General features: G+C 35.3%; 1 protein-coding gene across 3 annotated transcripts in view; it reads left to right on the top strand.

Annotated features, from left to right (window-relative positions):
• The window catches only part of FAM172A (family with sequence similarity 172, member A), a 283,100-nt gene that overhangs the window by 105,202 nt on the left and 156,537 nt on the right, over positions 1 to 21,361 (top strand). For all 3 annotated transcript variants that reach the window (XM_010831927.1, XM_010831928.1, XM_010831926.1), the window contains 2 exons: positions 9,032 to 9,097; positions 14,239 to 14,430. In XM_010831927.1, coding sequence (XP_010830229.1) covers positions 9,032 to 9,097; positions 14,239 to 14,430 — 258 coding nt within the window. The remainder of the gene's footprint in view (positions 1 to 9,031; positions 9,098 to 14,238; positions 14,431 to 21,361) is intronic.

Genomic DNA, 21,361 nt, shown 5'->3' with positions numbered 1-21,361 from the left:
GTATTTTGTTAACTTTTTAAAAAATACTCTCTGAGAAGAGTCCATTGACTTCATTATACATCCAAAAGAGCTTTCTTTATTTGTTCACACACTAAGAGGGCCTAATTCAGGCAATTAAAATTACTGTTTTTCCTTTACCTGCCTTAAATATCCCTTTTGCTTCTGTTCTTGCCTGCTGGTGTTAAGCTACTAATAGGCCTTTAATTTCAGTTTTACATCCCACTCTCCTTTAGCATCTTTATTGACTACGTAACAGAGGAGATGGAATATATGTCCAGAAAAAAGATTCTAGACTCCCAGACAGACAGCCTAGTTTTCCATCCAAACTCTGTGACTTATTTAGCTGTGTAAGTTATCTAAACTTTTAAATGTTTTGGTTTCTTCCTTTATTGGGTTGTTGTGATGATTAAGGGAGTGGAGATTTATTAAAGGAAGTTATGTTACTGTGAGTACTATGCATGTGTCTGCTATTATTATTATTACTGTTTATTCAAAAAAATATTTGATTGTCATTATATGAGCTAGGCCCTAGACATTCAGCCTAAGACAAATGCTCCTTTTCCAAAAGCTTTAAGTCTAGTGGTACAGACAGAGCTTGGGAAAGACTTTATTAATAATCTAAGTATTAAGTAGGAGGAATGCAAGATTCTTTGAGGATGGATTCAGGGTCAGACAAGGAGGATGTTGAAGCTGAATGAGTAAAGAATGGAACAAGCATTCTCAGCAAAGCAACATTATTTGCAAAGGCTCTGAGGTTAAAAAGATCCTGACACATCTGAGAATTTAAAAAAAAAAAAGGCATTGTGGCTACATAATATGGAGAATGAAGAAAGAGAGGGCTATCAGATGAACTGTGAGAAGTTGGCAGGGGCCAGATCTGGTAAGGCATGCTGGTTTTAATGTTTGAGGTCCTATCCTTACCGCACTAGAAATCTTTAGGTCTGCCTTTGTAAAGGATGTCTGCTAACAGAAAATAAGGTCTGGAGGAAGATCTTCCATAATAGATATAGCAGAAGGAGGCAACAGAAGCAGCCCAAGAAGAGATAGTAACCTGTTGATGGACTTGAATGACCTGGAATGGTGCTAGCAGAGATGGGGAGATATGGAGCTCTTCCATGATTAGCTTGAGGAATTTGATGATTGATTGCAAGAGGAGGATGAATGAGGAGTTAACCCATTTAGGCTTCTAGCTTGAGCAGTTAGGTGGATGGTGGTACCATCTGCAGAGTGGATGAACACACTGGAGGAGGAATAGGTTTGGAGACGTATAGATGGAGTCAGTTTTGAACATAGGAAGTTTGAGTTGCCTGTGAAATCTGTAAGAGAGTATGGCAAGAACCACCACAATATTGTAAAGTAAATAGCCTCCAATTAAATAAATTTTTTAAAAAAGAGAAGATATCAGTAGTTAGCTGGATACACTTCCAAGTCTGTTGGTGTAAGTTGCTTAAGAATCTGGCTACAGGAAAGTAAGGTTGGATTAGAAAAAGAATGACTTTTCTTTAGAGCAGGTAAAAGGGAAATGTGAGAGCAAATGATCTGAAGCTGATCTAAATGAGGGACAGCTGGGGATTACAGACTAAGAACGCCAAGGAATGTTAATTGAAAGTTGGAGGAATGAAATTTATTTCAAAGATATGCTGAAAAAGCAGTTACTTCAAAAGACTTTTTAAAAGTTTAGAATGTACCCATCAAGAATGAAGTATAAAAGGTTTTAAGGGGAAAAGTAAGGATGTGTTGGAGATAATTCTAGTGAAATTTAGTATGTAGTTCTGACTTAAGAGAATATGTACTCAGGGTAAATGTGATTTAGTTCTAATTAGACAACTTATCACCATTCACATCATAGTGTCTTTAATGTAAAGATGCTAGAGTAGCCCTTTTAGGTTTGCCACACTGACATTATTGCACAGTATCAAACCTTAATTAGTAAGGCTTTTTTTTTTCTTCCGCCTGCTTTCCTTCTGTTTCTCCCTTCCTCCATCTCTCCTTCCTTATTTCCTCCCCTCCCTCCATCCCTTCCTAGGAGGGAGCTAGGATAGGATGTATAGTTAGGATAAATAGGACATTAAGAGAAAAAGATGCTGTTGTTTTTTAAATAGGTAGCTTATAGGGTGGATCTTTATTATAAATGATTCTAAGTCCCAAGCTAATAATTATTGCAGGGTGAGCTAGAAAAAAGTCTAGTTTGACCACTCTTCTTAGAGAACATTATTCTGTGGGTATCTCAGGGATCGATTTCATGAATGTATAATCTCAAAATTGCTTCCTTTGTCTTCCATTGTGGATTCATTTAATTTTAGCTGTATGGTACTCCTTAGGAATCAAAAAAATCCAGAAAGAAAATCCAGAAAAAAATATCAGGTGTAGTAATTTTTCTTTCCAGTTTTTCTTTCAAATACTACTGTACGACTTCTTGGGTAGTATGATTACCTTCTAACAGAGTATTCTCAGCTTCTCCCTTACATACCTTATAATCTTGTTGTCATTCATTTTTCTTATCAAAAGCATTGTTGCTGTTATTTTCAACAAACTGTTATCTGTTAGGTAAATTAAAAATAAGAAAAAATTTAAAAATTATTTTATGTTAATATATTCATTTCTAATACCCTTCCTTTCTTTATGTACATCCTAATTTCTGACCTATGTGATTTTCTTTCTTTCTGAATAACTTATTTTAACATTACCTGTGGTAGATCTGCTTGCAAAAAAATCCCTCATTTTTTGTCTAGGAAAGTCTTTATTTCTCATCTTTGAAGGATAAGTTCACTGGATATAGAATTTTAGATTGGTGACTCTTTTTTCTTTAAATGTTTTCAATATTTCAGTCTGCTTTCTTCTTGGGCACGTGGTTCCTAAGAGAAGTCTGGTATATTTCTTATCTGGTATACTTCTTATCTTTTCTCCTCTGTTGGTAAAGTTTCCCACATCCCTTTCTCCTCCAGATCTCTCCAGACCTTTGGTCTGGCTTCTTCCCAGGTTTTCTCTTTGGGTTTGGTTTTGTGCAGTTTTAATATTATATGGCCAGGTGTAGCTTTGGTATTTATCCTTCTTGGAGTTCTTTGGATCACCCACGCCTGTGGTTTTGTGTCTGTCATTGATTTTGGAGTATTCTCAGCCATTATTATGTCAAATAGTTCCTCTGTTCTTTTCTTTCTTTTTCTGGTATTCAGTTCAGTTCAGTTCAGTCGCTCAAGTCGTATCCGACTCTTTGCGACCCCATGAATTGTAGCACGCCAGGCCTCCCTGTCCATCACCAACTCCCGGAGTTCATCCAAACTCATGTCCATCGAGTCGGTGATGCCATCCAGCCATCTCATCCTCTGTTGTCCCCTTCTCCTCCTGCCCCCAATCCCTCCCAGCATCAGAGTCTTTTCCAATGAGTCAGCTCTTTGCATCGGTGGCCAAAGTCTTGGAGTTTCAGCTTCAACATCAGTCCTTCCAATGAACACCCAGGACTGATTTCCTTTAGGATGGACTGGTTGGATCTCCTTGCAGTCCAAGGGACTCTCAAGAGTCTTCTCCAACACCACAGTTCAAAAGCATCAATTCTTCGGTGCTCAGCTTTCTTTGCAGTCCAACTCTCACATCCATACATGACTACTGGAAATTACTATTATGCATATGTTAAACATTTTGTAATTATTCTTCAATTCTCAGATATTCTGTTCCATCTTTATTTTTTTTTTTTCCTCTCTGCATTTCAGTTTTGAAAGTGTCTACTGTTACATCTTAAAACTCTATGATTTTCTTCTTGGCCATGTCTAGTCTACTCATGAGCCCATCAAAGGCATTCTTCATTTTGGTTTAACAGTGTTTTTGATCTAACATTTTCTTTTGACTCTTTCCTAAGAGTTTTCAGCTCTCAGCTTATGTTACTCACATGTTCTTTAATGTTGTCAACTTTTTCAATAAATCCTTTGGCATATTGCTTATTATTGTTTTAAATTCCAATTCTGATAATTACGCATTTTCTGGTGCTTGATTTGTCTCTTCAGGTTGTTTCTTTTTGCCTTGTAGTGTTTCTGGTCATTTTTTTTTGTTGAAATTTGGACATGGTGTGTTGAGTAAAAGGAACTTTGGTAGATATGTCTTTAGTGTAAAGTGTTACGTTTATCTGGCTAGGAGTCAGTCTGTGTTTACTATTTGCTGTAGCTCTTGTGGCCAAGGCTAAAGGTTTTTCTTCTATCCTTGTTTTTGTTTTCCCTGTTGTCTTTAAATGTTCCTGGAGATCTTAAATAGGGGTGAACCTTGCAGTTCTTTTAGCTATATCTCATTCCTTGTTATTTTAAAGGGACCTTATTGATTTGGTGGTAATGTGGGGAGGGGTAGAAGGGAACTTTCTGTAGTCCTGTGATTAGGTCTCAGTCTTTTAGTGAATCTTTTGCTTCCCCTATGTCAGTTAGGCTCTAGTGAAATGGTTCTCCTTGTGGCTAGGCCTTATTAAGGAGAACAGAGTTCAGTAGTATTGTTAAATCATTTTTTTTCTTCTTCTGCCATAAAGAGGTGAGAAGTTTTCTCTAATTTTCATCTAATTTTCATAGTGAGAACCTGGTGAAGCTTGTAGAGGTACAACTCATAGAAGTTTCAGGAATCCTTCTTTAAGGCTGAGCCTTCTCCTAGTTTTTTGTTCTTAAGCTAATATTCATACTGAACCTCCAGAAATTAATCAATTATAGTTGAAAGTGTTCCTCCCCCAGGACTCACTTGAGCTAACACTTGGCTTTTGATACCAGTAAGTCCTGATTCTCTGTATCTGCCCATTTGTCCAGTTTTCGGGGAAGCAGTTTGCTCTGTGACCTCAGTTTTCTGATGGATCTAAGAAGAGTCATTGGTTTTTAGTTTGTTCAGCTTTTTTTCTTTTTGTTAGGGTAGGAGTGACTGTTTTCAAGCTCTTCATATTTCAGACCAGAAAATCAGAAATTCCCTTGTTTCTTATTAGAATGAAGATTTTACCTTAGCTCATTCATCTTAGTCTCTTAAGCCTTTTCTTTCCCCTGTACAAACTTCACTGGAAACAATGATTTTAGTGAATATTTGAACATAGATTACATTTGGGAAGAGATACCTTTTTCATCTTTTTTTAAAATATTATCTTTTCACTTGTTGACTTTTCTAAATACAGACTGTATCCTTCTTAAGCTGTAAGGCTGTGAATCCTGCTCTTTCTTTAAGCCTCAATTCAGCAGTTAGAAGGATTTAAAAAAAAAATCTGAAACAGTTATCTCCCTAGAAGTATGTAGACAGAATGAACAGTGAAGAGAATATATCAGATACTATCCTGTGTGGATACAAGGAAGAATAAGGTGAGGTACTTAAATTTTAGTATTCTCAGACTAGTCAGGTAACAGACAAGCCAATAATATCATACTCAAATCGCCATGCATGTCCAGAGGAGCATAGAGGTGGGACATTTTGTCTTACGTTGGGGGGTTGGGAGGAGGCAGGAAAAAAGTCACCTAAAGTAGCTGACATATGATCTATTTCTTAAAGGATGGCTAGGGTGGAGGAGAACATCCCAAGCAGAGAGAACTGCCCATCAGATAAATGGTTTAATCTATGGTTGCTTTTTTGCTGGAGTCAGAACTTGGAGAGCAAAGCAAACTGGGCAAGTTAGGTAGAGTTTCTCCAACTCTGCTTGATGTATGGTTTTATTAGAACAAATACTTGCCCTATAAAGTTTTTCAATGTCAGTGTAACCAGTTTTGAATTTTTGTTGTATATTGTAGTATGAAATTGAGAATTAACTATACTGTGTATTTCACATTTACATAAGGCACAACCTGCCAAGATAGTTTTTTAATTATCAAATTATGTCTTATAAGTATTTTGCATAGTGTAGAATTCATTTGAGTTTGAGTTAAGTTTGACTGGTTCTATTGTTGCTTTAAATGTAAGGATATTTTATGATTTCATAGAAGGAAATTTTTAGAAATGATAACCCGCTCATTTTAGCTAATCTCATTTAGTTAAACCATTTCTCTTGAAGTTGTAACCCATTATATAATTTCATGCATATTTCCTCCTACACATATTTACTTGGCTCTTTCAGGTCTATAATACTGCCACTTTCTGGCAAAGGTATAATGAGCATAATTTTAAATTCTGCATGAAATACAAGTTGTTCGTCGTTCAGTCACTAAGTCGTCTCCGACTCTTTGCGACCCCATGGACTACAGCACGCCAGATTTCCCTGTTCTTTACCATGTCCCAGAGTTTGCTCAAACTCATGTCCATTGAGTCAGTGATGTTATCTAACCATTTCATCCTCTGTCACCCCATTCTCCTCCTGTCCTCAATCTTTCCCAGCATTAGGGTCTATTCCAATGAGTCAGCTCTTTGCATCTGGTGGCCAAACTTTGGAGCTTCAGCTTCAGCATCAGTCATTCCAATGAACATGGAGGGTGAATTTCCTTTTAGGATTGACTGGTTTGATCTTGCAGTCCAAGGGATTCTCAAGAGTCTTCTCCAGCACCACAGTTCGAAAGCATCAATTCTTCAGCACTCGGCCTTCTTTATGGTCCAGCTGTCACATCCATGCATGATTACTGCAAAAACCATAGCTTTAACTAAACAGACCTTTGTTGACAAAGTGATATCTTTGCTTTTTAATATGTTGTCTTGGTTTGTCATAGCCTTTTGCCCTAGGAGCAAGCATCTTTTAATTTCATGGCTTCAGTCACCATCCACAGTGATTTTGGAGCCCAAGAAAATAAATCTGTCACCACTTCCACTTTTTCCTCTTCTGTTTGCCATGAAGTGATGGGACCAGATGCCACGATCTTAGTTTTTTTGAATGTTGAGTTTTAAGCCAGCCTTTCCACTCTCGTCCTTCACCCTCATCAAGAAGCTCTTTAGTTCCTCTGAACTTTCTGCCATTGGAGTGCTCTTCAATTAATAACTAATAGATTATTGCCTAGTTCTATTGATAGTTTCGTGTCATAGCTTTTGAAATTACTTTAGTCAGCCAAGATAAAGCTCTTCTAGCGCACATCTAATATACTGTTTCTAAAATGAATGAATATGTATACAGAGAAGGAGGGATTTTGAACTTCTTAGAGAAAGCAGGATAGGGAATCTTATTTTAGATTACAGAAGACAACACCAAAGCAATCTTAATTTTCTAAAAAAAAAAATCTGATTTTGTTTCATAAAATTTGACTTTTAATTATGTTGCTGCTAAAATTATTACCTGAGATAGTGTGCATAGATGATTAAAGATATTTTTGGAACACTTCTTAAACTGACCATTAAAGTGTATTAAATCATCATTTTTATTCCAGACATTTCTTTCTTCACTCTCTTTACTTTCCTTAATAGAAATAGTATATTAGTTTTCTATTGCTGCTGTAACAACTTACCATAAATTAAAACAAAACAAGTGTATTATCATTACAGTTCTTGGGGTCAGAAGTTCAGTATGCATGTTACCAGACTAAACTCAAGGTATTAGACAGGCTATTTCTTTCTTTCTAGGGAATGAATCCAGTTACTACTTCTTTGAGTTGTTGGCAGAAACCAGTTCCTTCCAAGAGTAGGACCTCAGTCTTGTTTTCTTACTGACTCTAAACTGAGATTTATCCTGCCTTTTAAAGGCTACCTGATTTCCTGGCTCATTGTTTCCTTCTTGCATCTTTAAAACTAGCAATAGCCTTTAAGGCCTTCTCACTTTGCATCTTTGTGACATACTGTTCTTCTGTAATCTTTTACTTATTAGGATTTATATGATTAAATTGGGCCCACTTAGATAATACAAGTTAATCTCCCTCATCTTGGGTTCTTCACATTAATCATATCAACACAGTTACTTTTGCCACCATGTGATGAAAGGGAAAGAAGAGAGTGAAAAAATTGACTTAAAGCTCAACATCCAGAAAACTAAGATCATGGCATCTGGTCTCATCACTTCATGGCAAATAGATGGGGAAACAGTATCAGACTTTATTTTTCTGGGCTCCAAAATCACTGCAGATGGTGATTGCAGCCATGAAATTAAAAGATGCTTACTCCTTGGAAGGAAAGTTATGACCAACATAGATAGCATATTGAAAAGCAGAGACATTACTTTGCCAACAAAGATCCGTCTAGTCAAGGCTATTTTTTTTCCAGTGGTCATGTATGGATGTGAGAGTTGGACTACAAAGAAAGTTGAGCGCCGAAGAATTGATGCTTTTGAACTGTGGTGTTGGAGAAGACTCTTGAGAGTCCCTTGGACTGCAAGGAGATCCAACCAGTCCATTCTAAAGGAGATCAGTCCTGGGTGTTCTTTGGAAGGACTGATGCTAAAGCTGAAACTCCAGTACTTTGGCCACTGCATGCGAAGAGTTGACTCATTGGAAAAGACCCTGATGCTAGGAGGGATTGGGGACAGGAGGAGAAGGGGACGACACAGGATGAGATGGCTGGATGGCATCACTGACTCTATAGACGTGAGTTTGGATGAACTCCGGGACTTGGTGATGGACAGGGAGGCCTGTTGTGCTGCAGTTCATGGGGTCGCAAAGAGTCGGACACGACTGAGCAACTGAACTGAACTGAATGTAACATATTACCAGGTTGCAGGAGTTAGGACCTAGACATCTTTGGGGAGGTATGTTTCTGCCTACTGTAACTGGTAGTACTAACTGGTGCCTGACTTCGCTGGATCGGTTTTCCTTTTCTGTTTAGAATACCTCTGACTTTTCTCTCCTTGATTCATTGAATGCAAGTGAAGTGTTAGGATTCAGAGTCATGAGGGGAAGTTTTGGGGGATAGAGAATTCTAGAAATACTGAAAAAAATATGCTTAGAATATTGCTTTGTAAAATAGAAAGTCTTTATGTATTTTTGAGTTTAACTACTTTCAATCCTTAATACTAAGGTCCATAGTTTTTCAATACCCAGCAGCAGGAAGTAAACCAGTAAAGAATCAGTTAATTTAGGATGAAAATATTTCAAGATAAATACTCATTCAGAGCAATAAATTTTAATAATTTATGTGAATTTTGATAATGAATAACATTGTATTTTAATGTTATTTCTTTCCTACTTAGATCATCACGAAGTACGTATATGAGCTTCTGGAAAAGGACTGTAATTTGAAAAAAATATCTATTCCAGTAAGTCCAATTTTTAAAAGTATTTATAGTTCCAAATAAAATATTTTCAATTCAAAGAAAACTTTTGTTTTGGGTTACCTGTGATAAGTTTAAATGTTAAGATCCTAATGTTTTGATATTGATAAAGATAATATTAAATGCCTGTCATTATACTTCATCTCATTGTGTGTAATAGTTCTTAAAAAGTAATATTCTTTAGTGTAAAGTAAAGAAATACTGATTTTCAGTCTTTTTTGAAAGTGATGTCACAAAAGAACTACTCTTTCCTCTACCCTTTCTCATTTCATTGGTATAATTTATTTTTACATGTTTATTTGAGTAAACCTATGTGCTTTTTCTTGCATTAGACATTTGCTTTCATTTTAATTATTTCTTGATTATTTTAAACTGTGTGTTTCATTTCTGTGTTATTTCCTCTGAACATCCCCAGATTTACTCTTTTTCATAACACTACTCCTCTCCTTAGTGGAAGTTTTGTTTTTTTTTTTTCAAATTTTGCATATTTTGCCATTTCAGAGTGGAAGAGTTTGAAATTTGTTCTCAGATTCAGTTTCTCAAAAGAGCTTTTTTGTTTTTAGTGTACAGTATGAAATATTGAGCTTTTGAATGAAGAAATAGTAACCTTGTGTGTGTGAGATGATGGTAGACTAGATGAGGTGATCTTTACTGTCCTAGACAGTTCTCTGATTTTACAATCTTTATGAACCTCAAAGACTTCATGAAAGTTATTTAAGGCACAAAACTTACAATATTAATAATTTAGTCTACATGAAATTTTGCGTGAAATTCTAAAATTCTTTGGGTAGTGTTATTCTACTATCAAGTGGAGGGATTTAGAATTTTTTAATACTATCCATCCTCCCAAATTACTTCCATAGGTTGATTTTTTTTTTTTAATCTCTATTTTATATTTAACTTTCTATAGATAACCTCAAGTACTAGGTCATATTGTTAATCGTTTATCAATTTATTCATTCATTCGACAAATATTTATTTTAGGATGCCAGGCACTGCTCTACGTGCTAGTGGCATACTAGTCAATGCAGTATTATTCTACATAATGACTAGGCCAACATTCGTTTATTTGAAAACTTTCCTTCCTTTTGAATTATGTGAGAACCAAGATTTTAGTATCTTTTTTGAGAATGAATATAAAAGTTGTTTTCTGGATTCACACCTCTTGTTTTGTTTTTGACTTTGCATCTAGTGTCTCACTCTATTAAAATTATACGTTGAATTTGGTCTTCTGGAAAGTCAAGGCAGAATTTTGTCACTTTGTCCAGTCTCCTTTTTTTGTTAATTCTATGTCTTTTGAAGCTTCTGATGAATGATACTTAAAGAGCCTTAGGTTAATCCATTGTTACAGCACAATTAATTAGTATTGAGTCCTTTAACTTTGCAATACTTCTAGTTCCATTGAACCTTTAAACTCAGTTTAATTCCCTGGGTTTCTAGAACAAATTACAAGATAATTGGCCATATCTGTCATGTTACATAATTGTTTCATTTTTGTGTAGAAAGCCTGAGATTAGATTTAGAAGGACTTGAATTATTTTCCTCTTATTTAAATTTAAATCTAATGTTACACAGAGAAAGCTTTTCATTGTATGAGATCTATAACAACCATTATGACCGATTTGGTTAGTAAAGATTTCCTAATTTTGTAAATGAAAAAGAAACGATTTTTTCATTTTAGCAAATTAATCTGTCCTTAAGTTATCATAACGTATTTTATATAATTATGAGATTCTTCTTCCCTAAAGTATTAGTTTTCTCCTGAGTTCTTTTAAATCCCAAAGCTAGCAGTGAGAGTGGGGTTTATTTTTTGTTCATTTTTTTTTCTAAAGATATACCACCAAATTTTTTTTCTTTTACTGATGATGAACTAAGTTTTAGTTTTATAGTTGAAATATTTAATAAGGCAAGAATTCTTTTTGATTGATAGCACTCTGTAGAAGACCATGATTTGCCAGTAAAGGTCATGATCATGTCTCTCCATGTAAACATGATCACATTTACTCTCCACCTCACATAAATAGGTACAAAATAGTCTCAATTTTAGTATTTCACTCTTGTGTAGAATATTGGATACATGAGTTGACTACAGATTTTCATTTGATTTATTCAATCATATTTAAATAAACTTCAAAATTAGTGATTTTCATAAGTATCCCAAAATGAATTGTTAACTGCTGACCAATTGGTCTTAGGCATTGATTTGTCTATAATAGAGGCGGTACACTGGAATGACCTTTATGTGTATTCCTTAATGAAAGCTCACCTTAGTAAATTACCATTATTAGAAGATAAATGGCTTCGGAACAGCCATTTCGAAAGTTACAGATTTCCCTGGTGGTCCAGTGGTTAAGGCTCTGTGCTTACAATGCAGGGGGCGTGGTTTCGATCCCTGGCCGAAGTGCTAAGATCCACACATCCATGCCACGAGATGCAGCCAGAAAGTTAAAAAAAAAAAAAAAAGACTTAATGAAGAAAACTTTATTTTATTCATTTAGCTATTTTTCTGTTTTAAATTAGCATAACTTGAGAGTAAATGATCAACTGCAGAATCACAGTTCTGCATTTTTTTGAGATGAATATTATTCAATTACCATCTTAAATACTGCTTTTACTCCTTTATCATTAATAGTATTACATTGTTCATTTTTTGTTCCTTAAATAATCTAATGTTCTGATATTTTTAAAATCAACATATTTGGATGTTCAAGTAAAATTTTTGTTCATTTGCTCATAGCTCCCTTAACTTGTTGCCCCTTAAAAAATTCTTGAACAGTATTGTAATATTAAAAAAACACATGTTTACCTTCAGAAAATAAGTACCCTTCCAGTTTTAAAGTGATTACTGTGGAATTTAATTCCACCTTTAAAAACTGAGGTGCTTGGTTTCAGCGGACTTTGTAGAATAAAAAAAAGAACAGTGGTCAGCACCTTTTAGAAAGTCTATAGCTAGGGTTTTTTTTCATTAAGATAAACAGACGTCCATTTCCATATATACCAGGATCCATCACTGACTTTAAGAGACTCTCTTATTTGCACCTATTTAGACATACTTTTTGGTAAATGAGTGACTGGAAACCTCTGTGGCCTCTGTTTTATTATTCACTGACAGCTTTGCCTTTTCATTTTTCTTTTGTTCTTATTACCATTTTCTTTCTTTTTTCAAGCTGTTTTAACTGAATGATTCCTCTCTTCTCTTATAATGTTACTAGGTAAAAGGGAGTTTTTCTTTTCAGATTTGGTTTTACTCTGTCTTGCTCTGTCTCCCATCCACTTTTCTTCCTTTATGACTTCTGTCATATCTATTGTTATTCTAGTAATTTGTTTATTCTAGACATCACCTGTGGTAGTGTTGTATTTCCTACTTCTCTTACATCATATTTAATTACTACTAATAAAGATACAGTTATGTCATTTTGATTCTAAGCATTGTGTAGTCTTTGAAAATTCTCTGTAGTCATGCATTAGTTTAATCTTTCATTTGTGCTTTCTGAGCCAGTCAAGTATTATACCCAAGTTAAGAGGACACATTGTTTAGTTAAATGCCTTTTATCTAAAGGAAGTCACTGGTGAGGCTTGATTAAGATTCTTTAGTCCAAAAGTTTATTCATTCTTATATGACTTAGTGCCTACAATGTGCCAGCCTTTCTTTTGTACATCTGGTAATATACTGGAGACACAGGTCTGTGCCTTCCTGTACGTTAGTAGAGAAAACAGATGGTTATTAAACAAATATATAAACAGATATAAAGTAAAGCATATTAGGTTGCATTATGTGCTATGGAGGAAAATAAAAGAGGTTGATAGTAGAGACTTCTTCGGGAAGTGTTTAAATGGAGTGGTCAGAGAAGGCCTCACTGACAAGATGCATTTTTTTCGTAAGCCTGTGGCCATGCCCTACTTGCTATAATAATTACCTTTTGTGCTGTGTGTACACAGGTGGCTAAGCATCTATTACTGACCAGTCTGATTGTTTTAGAAGTACAAAAATTTTAATTTTTGTCTTGTCCCAGAAGTAGTCGCTGGGCCCGTTTGGAATCCAGGGCATTTAATGGTATTTTTTTTCTTTATTATTTTGATAATTTTATGAATATATACTGTTGATGAAGTGAGATGCTATTGCATTGCCCAGCATATGAATTGACCTCTATTTGAGGATGTGTTTATCAATCACCTGTCAAGATATTAACTTCTGGCTCTGACCTGGTCAAACAAAGTCTACCATTCATTGTTACTTGCCACTGCTGATGAGAAATACCACTTAGGGCACGTTATGGCATATGTAATAAAATGTTGGGAAGTTACTGTTTCCTAAAATTCTCTGACTTTTTGAAATCTGAATCTAGTTTAAACCTAAATATTATGTATAATCAAAATAACTAAAAATATTCACTTTTCATTCTATAAGTAACTAAGTTACATAAGGTTATCAAAGTATACAGATAGTATTATTTCACAAAGTATTTGTTATATAATCCTGTGTTCACAGTCTGAATAAAATGTCAAAGTCCATTTACATAGAACAGTTGGTGTTTGAATTTTTAAATAGTTCCCTTTCCTACATTTGTTAAAAGCTTAGTAGTTTTCCTCACTAATATATGGTTTTCCAATATGTGTATTCTCCAATTGGGTTTTCTGTTTATTTTAGACACAGCATATTTCTGTTATGACTTATAGGCTTAATAGCTGTGTGACTTGGGCGAGTTATTTAAACTCTCCAGGCCTCAACTTCTTTGTCTATAAACGAATATAATAATAGTCCCACTTTAATAGAATTGTGATTAATTGAAATAATGTTTTAAAAATATTTAGCATAGTATCTACATTATAGGAAGCACTTAAAAATTTTTCTTTTTTGTAATGATAATATAATACTGATATACAGTAGCAATGGAGAAAGACATAGTTCCAGTATTCTTTTCCATATTTTTATATTTTAATTACTATCATGTCTTTTTGCTCCTCTACCTTATATGTGTTAATCTCTAATGAATAATTTTATTTTAAAGTTTTTTACTTCCATAATTCTCTAATAGCTGTTCTATAATTTGTATTAACCACTAGTTGTTTTCTCATTTGTGTCTATGATCAAAAAACATTTATTATTTAATTTTTTTTAATTACAGGTAGATGCCACTGAAAGTGAACCAAAGAGTTTTATCTTTATGAGTGAGGATGCTTTGACAAATCCACAGAAACTGATGGTTTTAATTCATGGTAGTGGTGTTGTCAGGGCAGGTCAGTGGGCTAGAAGGCTTATTATAAATGAAGATCTGGACAGTGGCACACAGATCCCTTTTATTAAGAGAGCTATGGATGTAAGTGCAATTTCCTTTATATTTTTTGGCATTTTATAGCTGTTTTATTATGTGTTATAAATTATTTTATCATGTCTTTTAAAAAATCTTTCCTAAACATAGCCTTATCTTTAAATTGTTAACCATTTTACTTGTAGCGAAAGATTATTCTGCATTATTTTGCAGTTACAGCAAAAAAAAAAAAAAGACATCTTCAGTCTACAGCGATTTAGATACTGTCTTTGAAACGAGTATTTTCAGTTCTAATTTTTGTTTCTTATTGCATGAAATACCACTTTTAAATATCAGTATTACTGAAAATACTTCTGAAAAAAATGACTGCTTTTATAAATCTTCGCCTACCTGATTTAGTGAAGTTAAAAACTAAAGGAAGCCTGCTACATTAAATTATTATTTTATTCTTTAAAAAAAAAAGAGTTGGAATAACTCAGCATTTTTCTGTCATTAAAAATAAATAAATAAAAACTCTTTAGAACCCACAAATACAGTGCTTAAGAATAAGATAAACACAAGATGGTAAATTGTAGTAGTTACTGAATTATTTTATTCTTACTTGAATTCAAACTTTTCAGAAGTTGGTATTCTAAAATTGTGTTCAAGATTTTCTTTCCTGTGGTAGTGAAATTGCTTTTTCTGACCTAGCTTTGTTACATCCTAATGTTTGGTGATTTGTTTTACTGTCTCATTCTTAAGTTCTCCAATGAATAGTTAAACTTTGCAAAGTTGGTTTTCTTTCACATGTGAGTAGAAATTTTCTTCAGAAAAAAAATAAAGTGGCATCTTTACTTATAAAACTTTAATATAGGAATGTAAAGTTATTTAGGAATATATGTGTCCATGTATGCTTTATAAGAGCTACATTATTTTATTTTTGTAATTGAAAGAGGTAGGGAATTATTTCATACACTAATGAATGCAAAGGTGAAAGATAATATGTTTCTTACTTTAACTCTGAAATAATAAGATTAGAGCCCAGATCAGCTCCTAAAGAATATTTTGTTAATAGATTTTGAGACACTTAAAATTCTGTAAGTAGAATTTCATAGGTGAATTGTATATTTTGTTTCAGTCTTCATAGATATGCAAAGAACACAAAAATATCACTTCTGATTGGTTGCAAATTTCAGTGGTGTGTTTTTTAATTAGAACTTAAGTAACTAAAATAAATTTAGTTTATTTTGAAGTAATTCACTTAATTTGTTATTAAACTTTTATATTTCAGGTTATGAATAGTGAAATAAACTTACACTCTGGCATATTAGTTTATGTTTAGAACAGACCCTGTCAATGTATTTTAAGAACACGGTATGTGAAATGTGATCACAATTCAGTGAATACTTGAAAATATAATTCAGTGAAGAAAATCAGATATTTGTACATATAGGTGCTTGGTAAAATATTTTATGTAAGTTATATTGTCTGTGCTAGTAGATAACTAAGCCTTTCCCATCCTAAAATGTTCTGGTATAAGGTTTTCTGAAGTGAAAGAGTATAGGGGAAACCATCTCAAATACCTTTCAACAAACTATCTGTTGAGATCCCAAACAAGAGGGAGGAAGTTTCATTAGAACAGTCAGTCAGTTCGTTCTTTTAAGTAGAAATATACATTGGAGGGGTTATGGCATTTCATTGTCTTGACTTTTTTCTGCTTTTCTCAATCAGAGCAACTCATGATTCCTGGAAAAAAATACAGCTCATTTCTGAGTTCTTTCGTATTTAGTGTTTATGTTGTATACTTTGAAAATTTCAGGTTATATACTTTATTCTCGATTTTATGAACGTCATTCTGGTAACTTTCTACATGATGAACATTTAAAAATGGTTATCTTTTTTTAATTTTAATTTAGATATAGTGATTTGTATTCCGTCAGCTTTGCCTTTTCATGGTATTTCCCTGGTGATTCTTCATGGGCTGCTCCATGTTTGTATGTGGTTGGAGGGTGTACAGACAGGTAGGGGAAACAATGGAATTTTAGGAAGCAGGAAGAGGAAGACTAATTAGGAGAAAGAAGCTGTCTCATTCTTTCTTTTAAATCAGATTAGCCCCTGCCCCTCTTGTTTTTATTTTTTGGTCTCTTTTTTTCTAAGATTATTTAAAGAAATGTTTCTGTAGTTTATGAAAGGCTGCTGCTGCTGCTGCTAAGTCGCTTCAGTCGTGTCCAACTCTGTGCGACCCCATAGACAGCAGCCCACCAGGCTCCCCCGTCCCTGGGATTCTCCAGGCAAGAACACCGGAGTGGGTTGCCATTTCCTTCTCCAATGCATGAAAGTGAAAAGTGAAAGTGAAGTTGCTCAGTCATGTCTGACTCTTCGCGACCCCATGGACTGCAGCCCACCAGGCTCCTCCACCCATGGGATTTTCCAGGCAAGAGTACTGGAGTGGGGTGCCATTGCCTTCTCTGTTATGAAAGGCAGGGAGCCACTATTCTATTTTCCATGGTCTGTCAATTTTCATATCACAACTGAAGTAAATTCTGATATTTTGCAGGCCAGACAATATTATCTCTATTCAGTGTTAATATATTTATGCTATATTCCTTGCAGATTTTTAGTATAATATTAAAGGTCTCAAAATAGGAGTCATATAATGGTAAGGTTAAAACTTTTTCCCAATAGTAGAACCCTGCCTCTAAGTGAATTGTTTTGTAAAAAACAAAACAAAACTTGTGTTTGTCACTTTGGTAGAAGCAGAAGTGAAGACTGGCACCACTTCCACAATAGCTCCTGAGATTTCTTCCCTGACCCTTGGGCACCATGAGTCACAGCTTGAAAACTACAGATATTCCAATCCTTGTAGTTTAGATACTTAAGAACTTATTTATTAAAAATATATTAAGATTTCACATTGGAGGAATAGTACATATTTGATAAATTCCCATAGTGCTTCTCAGATTGCCATAGCTAATATTTTCAGTGTTTAACAATCTTCAATCCACAGTATTGCAATATATTATTTGGAGTATAAAAGTGTGTATCATATGGCCACGTACTGTATGGATTACAACAAACTGTGGAAAATTCTTAAAGAGATGGGAACACCAGACCACCTGACATGCCTCCTGAGAAATCTGTCTGCAGGTCAAGAAGCAACAGTTAGAACTGGACATGAAACAACAGACCAGTTGCAAATTGGTAAAGGAGTACGTCAAGGTTGTATATTGTCACCCTGCTTATTTAACTTACATACAGAGTACGTCATGAGAAATGCTGGACTGGATGAAGCACAAGATTTCGGAATCAAGATTTCTGGGAGAAATATCAGTAACCTCAGATATGCAGATGACACTACCCGTATGGCAGAAAGTGAAAAAGAACTAAAGAGCCTCCTGATGAAAGTGCAAGAGGAGAGTGAAAAAGTTGTCTTAAAACACAACATTCATAAAACTAAGATCATGGCATCTGGTCCCATCACTTCATGGCAAATAGATGGGGAAACAGTGGAAACAGTAAGAGACTTTATTTTCTGGGCTCCAAAAATCACTGTAGATGGTGACTGCAGCCATGAAATTAAAAGATGCTTACTCTTGGAAAGAAAGTTATGACCAACCTAGATAGCATATTACAGAGTCTAGTCAAAGCTATTGTTTTTCCAGTAGTCATGTATGGATGTGAGAGTTGGACTATAAAGAAAGCTGAGCACCGAAGAATTGATGCTTTTGAACTGTGGTGTTGGGGAAGACTCTAGAGAGTTCCTTGTACTGCAGGGAGGTCCAACCAGTCCATCCTAAAGGAAATCAGTCCTGAATATTCATTGGAAGGACTGATGTTGAAGCTGAAACTCTAATACTTTGGCCACCTGATGCGGAGAACTGGCTCATTTGAAAAGACCCTGATGCTGGGAAAGATTGAAGGCAGGAAGAGAAGGGGACAACAGAGGATGAGATGTGGATGGTATCACCGACTCAATGGACATGAGTTTGCGTAAACTGGGAGTTGGTGATGGACAGAGAGGCCTGGCATGCATGGGGTCGCAGAGTCAGACACGACTGAGCGACTGAACTGAATTATTCAGTGTCTAATTGTGCAGTTAGGTATTTACTCATACTTCTTTGAACTTTTCTTATTTGCATATTTTCAGGCATTTTAGTTGATCTCTATAAAAAGGGCAAAGAAAATAGGACACGTAAGTCGTTTCATTCCTAATTGCAGGAGTTGGATTCGAGTGCAAAATTTAAGGAGTCATTCACTCTCAGGATGCGCAGTCCTTGTAGGTCCCTGAGAGTGAGTGCCTCCTTAAATTTTGCACCTTAGGCATCTCACTGATCTGTCCCTGTCCATGCTTTGACTGATTGGGATGTATATACTGTCAAAAAGTTTTATGGGGAATGGTCTGGAAGCCCCTATAGGTCAAATTTTTACCATGCACCAGAAACTCCTGGAAGGCTTCTTGGACCAGATTGCCCTGTTCAGATCCCAGATTTTAATTCAGAAGGTCTGGTTGGGGCCTGAGCATTTATATATCTGAGAATATCTGTTCCCCTGTTGATTGGGCACCACACTAAGAACAGCTGGGATAGGTAATACTGTTTGGAATGGTTGAGAATTTATGTATACTTTTCAGGCTCTAGGTGTAAATAGATAAGGTAGAACTTGATGAGAATTATATTTAGTATGACAGAGCATGAGAAGTTCTAAAAAATATTTTATAAGAGAATCAGTGAAGTAAAAGTTTAAATGATAAAAACGTACTTTGAAATTACAAGTGATTCGTATCCAACATGACTTAAAATTTATAATTGTAATAATTTCACAAGAAATCTAATAACTCCACTAAACCAACTTTTAAAAATTTCTCGTATTTGGATTATTCAGAAGAATCTGCTATTTCCATAATTAATTACTTTGCATATAACTTTCATATTGTTATATCTAAGTTTTAAAGACTAATGCTATTTTTATCAATGTAATTTATACAGTTTGGGTTCTATGACATGGTGGACTGAGGCTCTTCTTCCTCACTCTCAGAGTAATGGAATAAACCATAGTAACAACAAAAATATTAAATACCTAAAAGTGAAAGTTACTCAGTCGTGTTCAACTTTTTGCGACCCCACGGACTGTGCAGTCCATGGAATTCTCCAGGCCAGAATACTGGACTGGGTAGCTGGTCCCTTCTCCAGGGGATCTTCCCAACCCGGGGATCAAACCCAGGTCTCCTGCATTGCAGGTGGGTTCTTTACTGCCTGAGCCACCACAGAAGCACGTTAAATACCTAGTTATGTTCAAAGGATAGAAAAGGAATCTTTAAATGTCTGACTCCAGGAGAAAACTTAAAGCCACAATGGCAAGTCCCTGTAGGGTGTGGCAGCACAAAGGGGAGATATGATGAGATATAAAACCTGGCCCCCAAAGGGCCTAACAACACAGCTCTGAGCCTGAGACGAAGCATGTAAAACTAAGACCAATGTATATTGCTAGTGCCCTGGAAGCATCTGCTTTCTTAGTTTTTAAGGTGCAAAAATTAGTTTGCTAAAGTGCTAGGGAGAATGCATAAACAGCCTCTCTCTTGAGAAATAGAAGCCAAAGATCCTAACCCAAAGGTATATTTGGATTTGCAGTTTGAATTTAGACAACTTAATTAGTTTGGGAATTTAAGCAATGTATATTCGTGTAAAAATGGATTCTGGACTGATGAAACTTCTGGAGTACCTGGTAAAGTTCCAAGAGCAAACTTTACAATCCAGGGTGACTCCCTAATAAAGAAGAATTTGTAGTCAGAAACTAAAAATCATTTGAGGAACTGATTATCACAAAGAAAAGTCAAATCAAGCAACTGTAACACACAGTTGAAAGAAGAATTAATAAAAGCTACAATTGAGGAACATAGTATGTAGGATAAAGCAGAGAAAACCTGAGAAAAACATTATGATAGATAAAATGTCATGGAGAATAGAATGTTCATGTTAAATTGCTTCATTCATGTCCAGCTCTTTGTGATCCTATGGACTGTAACCTGCCAGGATTCTCCAGGCAGAAATATTAGAGTGGGTTGCCATTTCCTCCTCCGGGAGATCTTTCATGTGTAGGGATTGAACTCATGTCTTCTGCAGCTCCTACACTGTAGGTGGATTCTTTACAGCTGAGCCACAGGGGAAGCCCCATGGAGAGTAGAATAAGATCTAGTAATCCTCTAATATACATTTCAGAAAAGCAGCAGAAAAGAATGGGAGAAAAAATCTATATATTAGTGTAGAGTGTTTATGAGAATAAAGACACAAGTCCTAGTAGAAGGAGCATGTCATATCTTGAGCAAGACAGATAAATCTACACTTAAAACTTTCTAAAACATCAGAGGATACAAGCATATAAACTGAAAAATCAAGTAGAAAAATGGTATATATCAAAATAAAGATTATCCTGGACTAGAAAAGGAGAGTTTTCATCCAATCCCAAAGAAAGGCAATGCCAAAGAATGCTCAAACTGCTACACAATTGCACTCATCTCACATGCTCGTAAAGTAATGCTCAAAATTCTCCAAGCCAGGCTTCAGCAGTATGTGAACTGTGAACTTCCAGATGTTCAAGCTGGTTTTAGGAAAGACAGAGGAACCAGAGACCGAATTGCCAACATCTGCTGGATCATCGAAAAAGCAAGACAGTTCCAGAAAAACATCTATTTCTGCTTTATTGACTATGCCAAAGCCTTTGACTGTGTGGATCACAATAAACTGTGAAAAATTCTGAAAGAGATGGGAATACCAGACCACCTGACCTGCCTCTTGAGAAATCTGTATGCAGGTCAGGAAGCAACGCTTAGAACTGGACATGGAACAACCGACTGATTCCAAATAGGAAAAGGAGTATGTCAAGGCTGTATATTGTCACCCTGCTTATTTAACTTATATGCAGAGTACATCATGAGAAATGCTGGGCTGGAACAAGCACAAGCTGGAATCAAGATTGCTGGGAGAAATATCAATAACCTCAGATA

The sequence above is a fragment of the Bison bison genome, unplaced genomic scaffold, assembly GCF_000754665.1.
Source record: "Bison bison bison isolate TAMUID 2011002044 unplaced genomic scaffold, Bison_UMD1.0 scf7180017864533, whole genome shotgun sequence".
Classification (NCBI taxonomy): Eukaryota; Metazoa; Chordata; class Mammalia; order Artiodactyla; family Bovidae; genus Bison; species Bison bison.
This window is presented reverse-complemented; position numbering and strand designations above follow the sequence as displayed.